We start from the raw sequence: 13,454 nt of genomic DNA, 5'->3' as shown, positions 1-13,454 counted from the left end.
CAGCCAACTTGGACGATGTTGGGATATCTGTCCGTTTGTCACTGCGCTGACCTGACATCTGTCAATGTGACAACGCTGAGGGGAAAACCACACAATGGGAAAAGCAAAAAGTTGAATTTGTTCCTTGACAATAGTCAATACCAAATAAATTAGCCGCATTAAAATGAATGGAAATGCAGATTGTAAATGAACGGACAGCTCAGAACCTACATACCGACTAAGTGATGGCTAAAAGGAAAATTATTATAAATTGGGGCCGTTGTTTGTCAAGTATCACCTGAAAAAGCAGTCGCCTTTGCTGGGAGCTGTCCAAACAACATTTGTGGATCTTTAAAAGGAGCCAGAGAGGGCGCACCCACCATCTGTCTCTTAATTCCATTTTCTTCCCAGTTTGGAAGTTCAAGGACATCAAGACATTCCATTTGCTCTCTCCTCCTTCTTCTAGATTGGATTTTTTTTCTCTTCTTTAAATCTCCTTCTAAGCAGAAGGAATTGCACGGGAAGGACTGCTGAAGGAAAGCTATTGATTATAGCAAACCCAATGTCTCCACAAGGAGCGGGATCAATAGCGCTAAGCTGGCTCATATCTACTGCGTATATGAGGCTAACACTTCCTATTCAGAGGTCATCTGCACCCACACAAACACACAATCACCATTCTTAACTGTGCTGTCATTAATATTTAATAGACTTCTTGACTAGTGCAGTCCCAGATCTTTTTATGCCACGGACCAGTTTCTCATCAAGCAACGTTTTGAGAGACGGTCAGAGAAACAAATAAAAACAAATGGTTTCAATAATAAAAGGTCTATTTCACACTGATAGGATGGTGCAAACCAAAGCAATTAATTCCGTGTTTGTTTCTTTCTGGGGGAGGTTAAAATCTTTATATTGCCGACAGGCGCCCAGCTGCTCATACACAAACGTCACTCACGAGGCCCCTAAAAGCGCACAGCCAACATCAAGCACAACAATAAATAACTTTATAATACCAGTTTATTCCTACAAATACCAGGTTTAAACATTAACCGTGGCCCTGGGTCAGTATAGCACTGTTGGGCCACCTTTGACACTTGCCAGATTGGGCCGGTACAAATTAAAAAAATTAGATGATTCATATGTTCTATATATATATAAAATATTTTCACTGCTCACCACTCATCATTTTAATCTCAGCGAACAGTGAGCATTTACTGTAGTTTATGTCGTAATTTAAAATCTCTTAATTCTCATGACTCTTTCTAGCAGCTTCTCTTAGAAATGAGTTCAATCAGAGAACACGCACACATTAAATGAGGCATGTGGGGGTTTAAAATGGAAATGTCGCTGTGTAATATCTGCCTGCACGACTCAGCACAATCCACCACTGCAGCAAGGTGTGTGGTTTGACACTAAAATATTTCAAATGTGAAGTACACTATTGCCATCTGCAGGCCTTAGTGTGTAACACAACCTAGCAGTGCGAGTAAGTTAACCATTCTTCTTCGGTGGTCTGGTCCCGTTTGCTTTCACCAGTGCGCCACCTATTGACGATTAAGAATATAATATGGGGGGAGATGATTGGATAACGGCCGTGTTTAACTGATTTGATTGGCTGCCATTGAAGTACGTAAATTGGATCTTTTTTTACAACTGTTAAACATTTTATTGAGAAAACAATTAAGATGCAATAACCATGTTTAATATAACAATACGCAGTTTAATCTAGAGTTTTGAATCGTCCTGTGGTTACGGTTGTTGATGGGTAAATGCCCACCAATCAGAGGGCAAAGAGTGTACGTTGCTAGGCAGATTATGTTAATATATGCAATACGACCATCGCTGCAGCTACCATTCTGAGGTAAGAACAGCTTGCTTTTTTTCCATACAACGTCTTAAAACCAAGGATTTCCTCTACTGAGAAGCGCCGCGCAAGTGGCAAGTAGTCTTTCTTTTGTCGGATGTTCGTCTGCTTTCCAGTGCGTAAACGCCGATAAAGAAGATATTTGTCGCTAGCTCGCTCTTCGTCCATGTCTCCCGACGCTAATAGTCCCACCCAAAATGGAGCCCGTCTTCCTTGTTCCACACTCGCCTTGAAGGGCTGGGATAGACAAACCAACATGGGGGACGGGTGGATCGTCGGAATTAAGGCACTTATCTGCTGGTTCACCCCACGTTTTGTTCATAATGTCAGAAAGAAGTCAATGACCCGTGGAACGAGATGCTATCCGTTCCTTTTATGTCGGCTTTCCAGTGGCCCTAAAAGGCCGAAATGCTAACACCGAACGCCCGCGTTTCTACTGCGCTCTAATTTGTGGTATGGTCCGGTTGGGACCGACAACCTGCGGGGTTAACGTGGGGGGGTAAAGCTCATTTATCGATTAGGCTATTTTGACTGATTAAGTTTACCGTCGGTTCCCCCCCTCCATGCACAGTTGCTATTGCTTCGACATGAATTTGCATCGTGACACCGGTTCCCCGACGGCTTTGCCGGCAAACATTAGCCGACCTTGATGTGCTTTACCCCTGCTTCGAGTGTGCTCCATGACCGCTCTCCGTGTGTATGATGGAGCACGCTGCTGCTTGCTGTTGGTCTATTGACAACCTGTGAACATTCCCTGAACGCGTTTTTTAATTTCCCCAATGGACGTATTCAACATTTATCCTGCAAATGCGCTGCATATTTTTATATTTACGCCAAAAAAAACAACCCATTTTATTGTATGGCAAGCATATTCTTTGTATCTATTTTTAAACTTACAATACAATAACTTCAATAAACTCATCTGACACTAAATGTGACAATGTAATGGAGTCGATATAGTCACAAATATAATACAGTCACACATTTATTTTTTATGAGATCTTTAGTTGAACATGAAGCCTAAAGTTCAGTCTGGTGTTGTTTTCGAAAATTTGTAGTTGCACTTCAGTTTCTTTGTCCGCCATTAATTGATGATGAAGTTGACCGTGGTCATTTCAAGAGGACTGCGGTGACGGTCGACCACCACCACGACGACCATCTGCGTTGCCATGGAAACCAAGTCAAAACCTCCTGCCGTGTGGAGTCAGTCCACGAACACAGATTCGGCCGATGCCACACAGGTTTACACAACGCCGTTTAAACTAGTTGAATTTACCACTCAAACTAGTTTGGTTTTATAGATCACATAATGGTCATCTGCAGTACTCATAATAATATAGCCAAATTGTGCAGTCACATTTGACAAGGGGTAATAATATAGCAGGTATGGTGACTGTCTTGGTTTGAGTTGCAGGTTCACTTTGAAGGTGGCACGGTGGCCCAGATTGTGTACAGCGGTGACTCTGGCGATCAGGCGGAACGCGGGCAGCAGCAACAGGTGGTCTACACGGCCGACGGCAACTCCTACACCTCGGTGGAGTCGGCCGAGCACACGCTGGTTTACATTCACCCTGCGGATGGAACTCAAGTCAGGCTTGTTAAAAATTATAGTGTGTATATATATATTCATTATTTTTTTTATCAGGGCTTTTTTCATCTGTTCTTGTAATTTCCTCTCAGGCAGTGTTTGCAGATCAACCTCAAGTCGCGTACATCCAGCAGGATGGCACGACTCAGCAGGTGCAGATTGTCAATCCATTTTCTTATTTTGAAAGTTTGAACTCTATCATAAATTAAATCTACTGCTGCCCCTCCGCAGGTGGCGGTGTTGCTGCCGAGCGGGCAGAACATGAATGCCGCCAGTCTGCACGTCCTCAGCAATGTGGCCGAGGCACCGCAGGCCACCTTGGAACCGGCATCTCAGGTGAGGGCTTGATTCGTTGCATCATAATAATATTCTAAATGAGGTTGAAGTTTAGATCTTGCTAATTTCCTTCCATAGGCCAAAGAGTGACTGTAAATTCTAGATGTCTGTCTTGACCAACACCATTTTGGATTCCAACCTGTCCAGCAGGAGCAACTGCCCGTGTCCGATTCGCTAGCCGACATGGAGCAGCCCCCATCCAGCCCGCTCGGGGCCATGGACACCACGGATGACTCTGAAGAAGACAACGATGATGAAGACGAGGATTCGGACACAGACGACTGGGAGCCTCGTCAGCGCTTCAACCCTCACAACCTCTGTGCGTCCCTATTTTCAATGTTACCGCTCACATTACAGTTATAGCAAGAAAGTGTGCCTAACCCCTCCCAGGGTGCGAGGAGTGCAACAACACCAATCCCTCGGAGTGTTTGAACCACGGGGCCCTCCACCCGATCCCCAACCGGCCGGTGATGTCCAGGGCCCGCGCCAGTCTGCCTCTGGTCCTCTACATCGACCGCTTCCTGGGCGGGGTCTTCTCCAAGAGGCGCATCCCCAAGCGCACCCAGTTCGGCCCCGTGGACGGAGCCCTGGTGGCCCAGAGCGAGCTGCAGGACAACTACTTTCACCTGAAAGTGAGCCCTAACACGCCGAGACAGGATAGAAACTGTAAAAGACTTTGATTAACTGGACAGGCACATCATTGGAGTTAGTATTTTCTTTGTCTTAATTGAGCCAGGGCACATGTTGCACGGTACATTGCCAACACCGCCACCTACTGGCAAGTTACAGTATTTTCTCAAACAACTGCAGATCGTTTGCCACTCAGCCTTTGTCCATTGCTTCCGCAGCTTTGCGTGCTGGACTCTGAAAAAGACGGCGAGAAGTCAGAAGACACGTGGCTGGACTTGTCTGACGAAGACAGCTGCAACTGGATGATGTTTGTGCGGCCCGCCCAGAACCACCTGGAGCAGAACTTGGTGGCGTACCAGTATGGCGCCGACATCTTCTACACCACCATCAAGAACATCGAACCCAAGCAAGAGCTCAAGGTCGATGCCACGCCGTGTCTTCAGCAGAGTCAACTTTGGTGCGGACATTTGGAAACGTAATTTTTGCATCCTTTTGCAGGTGTGGTATGCAGCGTCCTATGCTGAGTTTGTCAATCAGAAGCTTCACAGCGTTACAGAAGAAGAGAGAAAAGGTGAGCGTCGGCATCATCATGTCGTAATCGTCGAGTGATGGTTTTAATGATGATGATCAATTGCCTCGTGTGCTCTTCGCTCATTCGGTTCTTCCTTCAGTTCTGCGGGAGCAGGAGAAGAACTGGCCGTGTTACGAGTGCAGCCGGCGTTTTGTGAGCTCTGAGCAGCTCCAACAGCATCTCAACCTGCACGACAACATGATCTACTCTGTTGGCAGGTAACGTTCTCCTTCCTGTTGCAGCACCTGGCTTTTGATCACAAAGGACAGATTTTTTTCATTTTGGCTCTTCCTCCTCCAGGTCCAGAGGGCGTGGCCGGGTCAGGGGCAGGAAGCGATTTGGGACAGGGAGAAGGCCGGGGCGACCGCCTAAATTCATACGTTTGGATGCGCCGCTTGAAGATGATGTGGGCAAGACGACGACGGTAAGTAGCTAGCAGTTTTAATACCGTCAGACATGCTCTGCTAGAAATATATACAAGTTGAATTGGTTTTTGTTTTATTTTGTTAAATTATTTTTTTTTTTTAGTTTTGGTTTATAATCATTTGGATTTTTTTTTTTTTACCTTCTTCTCAGGAGATGCCAGAGCTGACCGAGGCGCAGCCACCGGACGAGCCAACGGAGGCGGCTCACAACGGCGTTGAGACGACGGCGTCCGAACCTGACACCGAGGCAGACGGCCAAACGGTCTCCCCGGCGCCGGATCCCGTTTCGACCCTGCCTGCCGATGTGGACGTGCCGCTCCCGACCAAGGAGGACCCTGTGCGGAAGGAGCAGTCGGATGCTCAGCTCTCGTCACCGGAGGTGCGGCGCTTGAAAAAGATGCGGGTGAGCCACAAACGCCGATTACAAGGCGTTTGAGTGTGTGTTTGTTTGTCAACATTGTGTTTCTCTTCCTAATGCGGGCCTCTTTCAAAGACGGATGTCCAGGTAGGAGAGACACTCATGGGTGCATTTTAGCCAAACAAAAAAAGTTGACAAAGCGATTGAATCGGTTGCCTCAGTGTCGATATGCTGTATATTTATTTATTTCACAGTATGTCGCAGGATGTTAACCATAAAGATAATGCTTGTTTGTTTAAATCAAAAGACAATAAATATAATTGTTCACCTGTTAATTATATTAGCTTGTTTAAAAAAAAATAATAACAAATGAAAGCAAGTTTTGAATGATATGGTCATGTATTTGTATAAAAAAAAAAAAAAGCTCACGGGTTTTGCTGTGCGTTTTGTCAGAACGCAGCGCTGCAGCATCACTTCATCCGCAAGAGCTTCCGCCCCTTCAAGTGCAAACACTGTGACAAGGCCTTCCGCGACAAGGACAAGCTGGAGCAGCACTTGCGCGTGCACGGCCGCGACACCTTCGTCTTCCCGTGCCACCTGTGCAGCAAAACCTTTGTGACTGACACGGCACTGGACGACCACCTGCTGGTCCACACCGACAACCGCTCGTACGCTTGTCTGCTGTGCGCCGAGACCTTCGACAGGCTGGACGTGCTCAGGGACCACATCGAGATGCACTCCGTCGACGGCGTCTTCACCTGCCCGTCCTGCAAGAAGACCTTTCCCGACTTCATCCAGGTCAGTTGGTTTTCCCTCGCACGAGACCGTCAGTGTCTCTTGTGAGACTTTGGCTCAGGACTCAGTCATGGACTTTCTGAAACTCTCATCCCGGCTGGAATTTGTACCGTGTTGAGGTCTTTGATATTTTTTTTTTTCCACTAGGTGAAGAAGCACATCCGCTGCTTCCACTCCGAGAAGATCTTCCAGTGCCCCAACTGCGACAAGGCCTTCTGCCGGCCCGACAAGCTGCGCCTGCACATGCTGCGCCACTCTGATCGCAGGGACTTCCTGTGCTCCACCTGTGGCAAGCAGTTTAAGGTCAGGTCAAAGTGCAAGAGGTTTGAATATTCAATCATGGCTTGCTTCTCCAACTGACATCTGCAGTGGCTTGCTTGTTTGCAAAAGATTGTTGTACGTTCCTCCAGAGGAAAGACAAGCTGCGGGAGCACATGCAGCGGATGCACAATCCCGAACGGGAGGCCAAGAAAGCCGAGCGCAATCAGCGCTCCAAAAGCCACAAAATGAAGACGCCCACCACCGACTTTGAGAGCTTTATGTTCAAATGCAGACTATGCATGATGGGATTCCGGCGCAGAGGAATGCTGGTGAGCCCGCGAAAGCTCGCCGTCGCCCGTAATGAGAGCCGGCCGGCCGTGAATGTTGATGATATGTCGTGGCAGGTGAATCATTTGTCCAAGCGTCACCCCGAGATGCGCGTCAACGACGTCCCCGAGTTGACGCTGCCCATCATCAAGCCCAACCGGGACTACTTCTGCCAGTATTGTGACAAGGTGACCCGACCATCACACGCTAAATAATAACAAATGTTTATAAAGAAAGTGACATTCTATCAACTTGTTGGCAGGTGTACAAGAGCGCCAGTAAGAGAAAATCGCATATACTGAAGAACCACCCGGGAGCCGAGTTGCCGCCCAGCATCCGCAAGTTGCGCCCGGCCGCTCCCGGCGAGCCCGACCCCATGCTGACCACGCACACTCAACTGGCCGGCACCATCGCCTTCGCGCCCGTCTGCTGCCCGCACTGCGACAAGCAGTACAGCAGCAAGGTCAGTGTGAGGTCAAAGGATTGGAGTCATACGTTCAACAGAACTCTCTGGAAAACCTGCCAAGTCACTCATATGTCAAGGGATCGTTGCGTTTGTGTGTCTCAGACGAAGATGGTGCAGCACATCCGGAAGAAGCATCCAGAGTTTGCTCAGCTCACCAACACCATCCAAGCGCCCCTGGCAACGGCCGTCATCACCAGCACGCCTGCCGTCATCAGCACGGACAGCGCCTCCGCTGAGGCGGTCGTGGTAAGTTGTCGACGTTGCAGTATAGCAGATGACAATTTCAAATATCATAAATCTAATATTGTTGATTGTAGCACAGATGAATTGATTGCTTGTGTTTATTAAGACAAATACGTTTTTGTCTGGCAGACCACCGACTTGCTAACGCAGGCCATGACGGAGCTCTCCCAGACGCTGACTACCGACTACAGAACACCGCAAGGAGACTACCAGAGGATCCAGTACATCCCCGTGTCCCAGGCAGGAAGCACCTTGTCCCAGCCGCAGCACATTCAGCTGCAGGTGGTCCAGGTGGCGCCGGTAACAACCATGACTTTTCTTTCTCGACTTGAGTAGGTTTATAGTTAAGGGAGGAAGCTCAGTTTAGCCTCGTAGCAATTTTGAAGATCAGGAAATTTAGGTTTTGGTTTTGTTCAGTGGGACGGAAAAAAGGCTCTGGTTTCAAAGAAGTGTAACTTTCCCTCTTGGCGAGTATTGAAAGGACCCGGTGGTCACCATGTTTGTGTTTGGCCAGGCTTCCTCCCCGCACTCTCAGCAGCAGACGGTGGATGTGGGCCAACTGCACGACCCGCACGGCTACAGCCAGCACTCCATCCAGGTGCAGCACATCCAAGTCACCGAGCCCTCGGCTTCTGGGCAAGCTGTCGCCCAGGTACGAGTCCATTCAACATTTGTTCCTTCACGAAAATAAAAACATGATACTGCTGCATTGTTTGGGCTTTAATTCCAACCACATACTCGCTCAGGGCTAACTCACGGAACAATACAGATTAGACATCTATTTGAGAGGGTAAGTTAAAATAAAATGAGGTTGTGGTTCCAAAAGTGTGCACACCCTCTGATAATTTCAGATTTTTCTGTCCCGTTAAAAGGTTCATCTCCCTGCTAGACTCTCTAACTTGTCTCCCAGGTGAGTGGTCAGCCACAAAGCCCCAATTCCCAACAGACAAATCAGGAGCTGAGCCCGGCCCAGCTGACCCCTGTGACGCTGGCTCAGAACCACAGTCTTCAGGGCAGCGGGACGCCTCAGCAACAACAGCAGCAGCAGCAACAACAGCAGCAGCAGGGAGCAGTGCAGCACGCCTACATACCTGGGAACTGGAACTATCGAGGTTATCGTGAGTCCAGCCTGCTGTACACACTCGCAGCTTCCTGCCATGTGACCAATGAGCCCTTCTTTTAACTACCTGTACTTTAACCCAAGCAGCCTCCGAGATCCAAATGATGACACTGCCCCACGCTCAGTACGTCATTGCCGAGGCCGCTACGCCGGTGACTGGAGCCACCAGCAACCAGGTGAAAACGGTGAGTGGACCTCAAACCCGGCTCGAGATCCTTTGTGCATATTATGATTTGTTCTGGTATCTTTCATTTAATATTTTGACACAAATGAATGCGATTCTCCTCTGGGTCCCTCCAGACGCATTACGTCATCTCCGAAGGTCAGACGGAGCTGGACGGCAAAGCTTCAGGTGCCGTCAGCTCAGGTCCGAACCATGGCGAACACTTGGAGCCGTCGGCGCGTCAGCAAGCCTCCACACAGTATATTATCACCGCCACCACCAATGGGAGCGGCGCCAGCGAGCTCCACATCACCAAACCCTAAACCCCCCCCCCCCTGAACTTTGACCCCCTCGCTTCTAATCCACTAATCCTGCCCATTGGCAGTTTTGGAGCAAATGAAGACTCGATGAATTTAGGAGGCAAGATGAAGACCAGCACAGTTTTATGTGTTTGTAAAGTGTAATGTTGTTGTCGATGTGTCATACGCTGCTAGAAAAGTCAACAAATGACAAGTCTCAAAATTATTTTCAGCTTTCCAAACATCAACTCCCGCCTAAGTAGGGGGAAAAAAGAACTTATGTTTTTGGAATACCCCAAAAAAGTCACTTATTTGTAAACGAAAACAGAAAATGAAGACCTTCCAATTTAATAGCGCAGGCGTCACGTTTTTGTCCCCAAATGATTAACAGCGTTCGACAACCTTATGGTAGAAGCAAATGGGTTTTTACAGTACACCAGAAATATTAGTATGTAACAAAAACTAGAAAAATAAATAAAAATCCATGACCAAATAAAAGAAAATCAAAAACTTTTAATCAAACCCTTGTATAAAATAAACCAATGCTATTCACAGGGGTAGGTTAGTCTAATTGCAAAATTTCCTAAAGTTTACAGAAATTTTGACAAAGGGGCCAACTCATGTTTAATGCAAGCATTCGTAATGTTGTATTATGAGCTAATCCTTGAGAGGACAGGAAGTGGCTGTGTTGCTTTCCGAGGCGGGGCATGTCCATCAATCTCACGGTTAGTACCTGTTCTACAAGATCGGCAGGTAAATCGAAAGTCTCTCGTCATGCTGCTCTAGTGCTTTTCCCCACTTTCTCGAAGCATGTCAACTGGCCGCACATGACGCTCAGCGGTGCCGGAGGTCACGATGGCCCGGGTTCTGGCGCGAGGGTGGTTCTGGATCGGGCCCTGGACCGAGCCAGCCGCGGGGGGTGGGAAGGGGAACCTGTCCGGGAGTGTTTGGGAAAGGCACACAGGTGAGATCTGCTGACACCTCAACGATGATTTGAAGCACAAATCTTTTGTTGACACTAGCAAATATGACTTTTGTTTCAAGGAAGCAACTTTTTTGTTTGCCAAATAGCAATCCTCTGGAATGCTGTTGTTTTCCCATGCCTGATTATCTTTGACATTTTGCTCATGGTAAATGGAATGAGGTAGCTCGGATTTGCAGAATAGTGAACTCTACATAGAATTGACATGGAATATTTTTATTTGATGCCGATTTTGGTATTTGGCTGAATAAAACTGATTAATCAGGTGAGTCACAAATATAAAGTGTATATATATATTTTTTAACAATAACTGTAGGTGTAAGATTTAACAGTTTTGCGGTACTTCGTACCTTTAAAGTACTTTTAGCATTTAAATTGACAACAGAAAGAGAAATTAGTGGGGGGACAGTTTGCTGAAATTGTTTACTTTCTGCAGCTCAGAGCACCCATCACGTGATCTTCAAATGCTGTCGACCTCATCAGCCACGCAAAGGTGGAGGAAGAGAAGCTGGAAGAAGCTCTTCTCCAGCACAGGATGTGTCACATTCCCGCCAGTGGCTGCGGTGTGGTCAGTTTGCCACCTGGGGCCACCACCATCTCTAGGAGATATGTGTTGGCGAGGGGCACTCCTGTGCCTTTTGTGGGGAACCCTGGGGGCCTGCGTCTACGCGCTGCTGTGCTACTTGAAGTCGTCCCTGAGACAGGAACCCGCTCCCGTGATCAAAGAGGAAGTTGTCACTCAAATCAAGCTGATGACAAATGAGCGGTGACCTTTTTTTTTTAATTATTATTGGCTATATTCTTTATCATCTTTATCACTTATTTGTGAAACCTTTTGGTATATTATGATTATATAACACTGCCCTCTGGTGGGCAAGGAATGCATTAAGAAGGCATCACTACTACGGCCTGAGCAGAAAAAAAGTGACTATTTTCAGCCCCCAACAAAATAACCTACAGAGCGCATCTAATTTCACAAAATTAGATGCGCTCTGTTGAATATGTCACCTTGTGTCACTAGGTCCTCAAGTTCAGGTGTCCCAATACCTCTGGCTCTTGCCTTGGCTGAGAGCCTGCTACTGAGCGTCCTTCAGGAACCTCTGACAGACCCTAGCGGCCCTCACATGCAAGATCTCCTCTCCAGGTTGGAGGTGAGTCTTCATTTTCTCAGGTGACATGCGAAGGCCTCGTTCATTCTCCCCCATTCGCAGTCCTTGTTCCACACGCTTGAGAGCGTTGACCCGGGGTCAGACTTCACGGAGCTGACTGAAAAAGTGACGCTCATTCAGAGCTACTTACGGAAAAGGTCAGTGCAGGCTTTCACTGCAGAAATAGAAAGTCTGGAATCAGATTTGATTTGACATTGCCATGGACGTTTCTCAGACGCTTCTCTCCGTGTGCAGGAGCAGCTCACTGAGAAGGTTGCTTCAAATCCAGGCTGAGTTTGAAGCCGGCATAAAAGAACTGCAGGAGGGCGTGGAGGTTCGCTGGGGCCGACTGGAAGAGCTCCACACCGGAGTCACGCTTACGAAAGAGGGCGGTCAAGAGCATGAAGACGTGGCCTCGGCCCACCAGGACGCCGAGGTAAACAATATGTTGTCTGGAGGGCTTGAGTTGCTTCTCACACAACCTTTGGGAATGCTTCAAAATTCTTGCAAGTGTACATCACTGATGAAATTGTTTTTTATTAAATTAAAATGAGCTCATATTTTTTTCACAATGTTTGCTTTTTCCCTTCTCAATTAACATTTCATGCATCTGCAAAGACCTTATCTGCAGTCTTGAGCCACCACAGGAAGCAACTAGGTGACTGCCAAGCTCTCCTGAAAGACTGCACACAGCTCCTTCAGGTAAACATCATCTGAGGAACTGCCGGGATGTTATCCAGCTCAGTCTTGACTGGTCCTCTAGGAGTTGATTTGGAGTCACAGCCATGCAGGCAGCACGCTCAGAAATTGCGAGAGTGAGTCCGTGTGGCCCGAGATGCTGCTTCAGTCCAACATGGAGCAGGTAGTCATTCTTTGCGATTGTTTCTTGGTTCTTCATACAGAATTGAAAAAGGTTCGGCTTGTGTTCATTCACAGTTTGACAAGGTGCAGGAGAGCTTCCTGTCCTTGGAACAGCAGACCGCCACCTTCCAGGCTCATCTGGAGGGGCTGTCCACAGGTAAGGAAAGGGAGCATGCCAGCGGGGTCTCCTCGCCGGACCTCAACGGCGGACTCTCCAGTGAAGTTTCCTCAGAGCATCTCAACTCAGACGACGAGTCGGACGGTCGCCTCTCCTTGTGTCAGAGGTCGGCGCAGCACTTGTCATCCACGATTGGACGCTTGCGGAAATCACAAAAAAAGAAAAAAGAATTGATTGGAAATTAGAAAGAAAGGTGATGAATATTCCAAAACCCCCAAAAGTTGCAGGTAAGACTCGCCCATGGCTGAGAATGTGAATATGGATGCATGACACAAGGGGGCGCCCTAACGCCAGTTATCATCATGCATCTCAGTATTATTCTGCCATGCCTTCCAAACTGATTTCTAGTCTGTTAGCTATGTTGCTGCACTTGTCTGTTCAAATTGAGGATGCAGATGAGCAAAAAGTGGGGGATAATTTGAAAAAATAGTAGTTAGAGCTGCAGGCAGCCATGTACGTGCCTTGTTTTTCATGGCAAATATTTTAAATGATTTCTGATCTGAATTTTTTGCTGAATTAACCCAATATAGCTGCTTAAAACCATAAATGGCTGATTTACTATTTAATCCAGTGCTTCTCAAATAGTGGGGCGCGCCCCCCTTGGGGGGCGCGGTGCTATTCCTGGGGGGGCGCGTGTGACCCTGGGGAACAGGCTTTTTTTTTGGCAGTACTAGAATAAAGTGTAATTGCGCGTTTACTACAGCAGGGGGCAGTGGCGCTCTCATTGTTACTTCTGTCACGTTTGCGACAGTGCAACATTTTACGACTTACAAGACAAGTTAGGATAGTCACGGTGGGGAGGGGGGGCGCGAATAGTTTTCTTCTTGCTAGGGGGGGGCGTAACAGAAAATAATTGAGAA

The 13,454-nt window shown here is 47.6% G+C and overlaps 2 protein-coding genes across 9 annotated transcripts; both read left to right on the top strand.

Moving 5' to 3' along the window:
• Positions 1–1,706: 1,706 nt before the first annotated feature.
• prdm10 (PR domain containing 10) lies at positions 1,707–9,776 on the top strand. Of its 8 annotated transcripts, XR_009714599.1 has the most exons (24): positions 1,794–1,917; positions 2,902–3,084; positions 3,258–3,431; positions 3,524–3,583; positions 3,663–3,767; positions 3,915–4,086; positions 4,158–4,399; positions 4,616–4,816; positions 4,896–4,968; positions 5,069–5,186; positions 5,269–5,392; positions 5,545–5,796; positions 6,205–6,549; positions 6,694–6,849; positions 6,957–7,136; positions 7,212–7,322; positions 7,397–7,597; positions 7,703–7,846; positions 7,973–8,143; positions 8,358–8,495; positions 8,590–8,633; positions 8,716–8,955; positions 9,051–9,148; positions 9,264–9,281. XR_009714599.1 is itself a non-coding variant. In XM_061280230.1 (23 exons), the coding sequence occupies exons 2-23, from the start codon at positions 3,013–3,015 to the stop codon at positions 9,447–9,449; spliced, it is 3,528 nt and encodes a 1,175-aa protein (XP_061136214.1). In that variant the 5' UTR covers positions 1,707–1,840; positions 2,902–3,012; the 3' UTR covers positions 9,450–9,776. The 8 variants fall into 8 exon arrangements, 4 of the variants coding, with proteins under 4 accessions (XP_061136214.1, XP_061136215.1, XP_061136213.1 ...); XM_061280230.1 differs by lacking the exon at positions 8,590–8,633 and having other exon boundaries at positions 1,707–1,840; positions 3,918–4,086; positions 8,754–8,961; positions 9,264–9,776; XM_061280231.1 differs by lacking the exon at positions 8,590–8,633 and having other exon boundaries at positions 1,707–1,840; positions 3,918–4,086; positions 8,754–8,961; positions 9,048–9,148; positions 9,264–9,776.
• Positions 9,777–9,978: 202 nt separating this feature from the next.
• On the top strand, positions 9,979–13,152 carry si:ch211-151h10.2 (uncharacterized protein LOC567699 homolog). Its single transcript, XM_061280247.1, has 8 exons — positions 9,979–10,389; positions 10,844–11,173; positions 11,429–11,558; positions 11,619–11,713; positions 11,811–11,991; positions 12,174–12,257; positions 12,319–12,417; positions 12,492–13,152. Exons 1-8 carry the CDS (start codon positions 10,133–10,135, stop codon positions 12,777–12,779), a joined length of 1,464 nt encoding a protein of 487 aa, XP_061136231.1. The 5' UTR covers positions 9,979–10,132; the 3' UTR covers positions 12,780–13,152.
• Positions 13,153–13,454: the final 302 nt, after the last annotated feature.

This window comes from Syngnathus typhle, linkage group LG6 (assembly GCF_033458585.1).
Source record: "Syngnathus typhle isolate RoL2023-S1 ecotype Sweden linkage group LG6, RoL_Styp_1.0, whole genome shotgun sequence".
Classification (NCBI taxonomy): domain Eukaryota; kingdom Metazoa; phylum Chordata; class Actinopteri; order Syngnathiformes; family Syngnathidae; genus Syngnathus; species Syngnathus typhle.
Note: the sequence above shows the minus strand (reverse complement) of the source record. Positions and strands in the feature narration are given on the sequence as shown.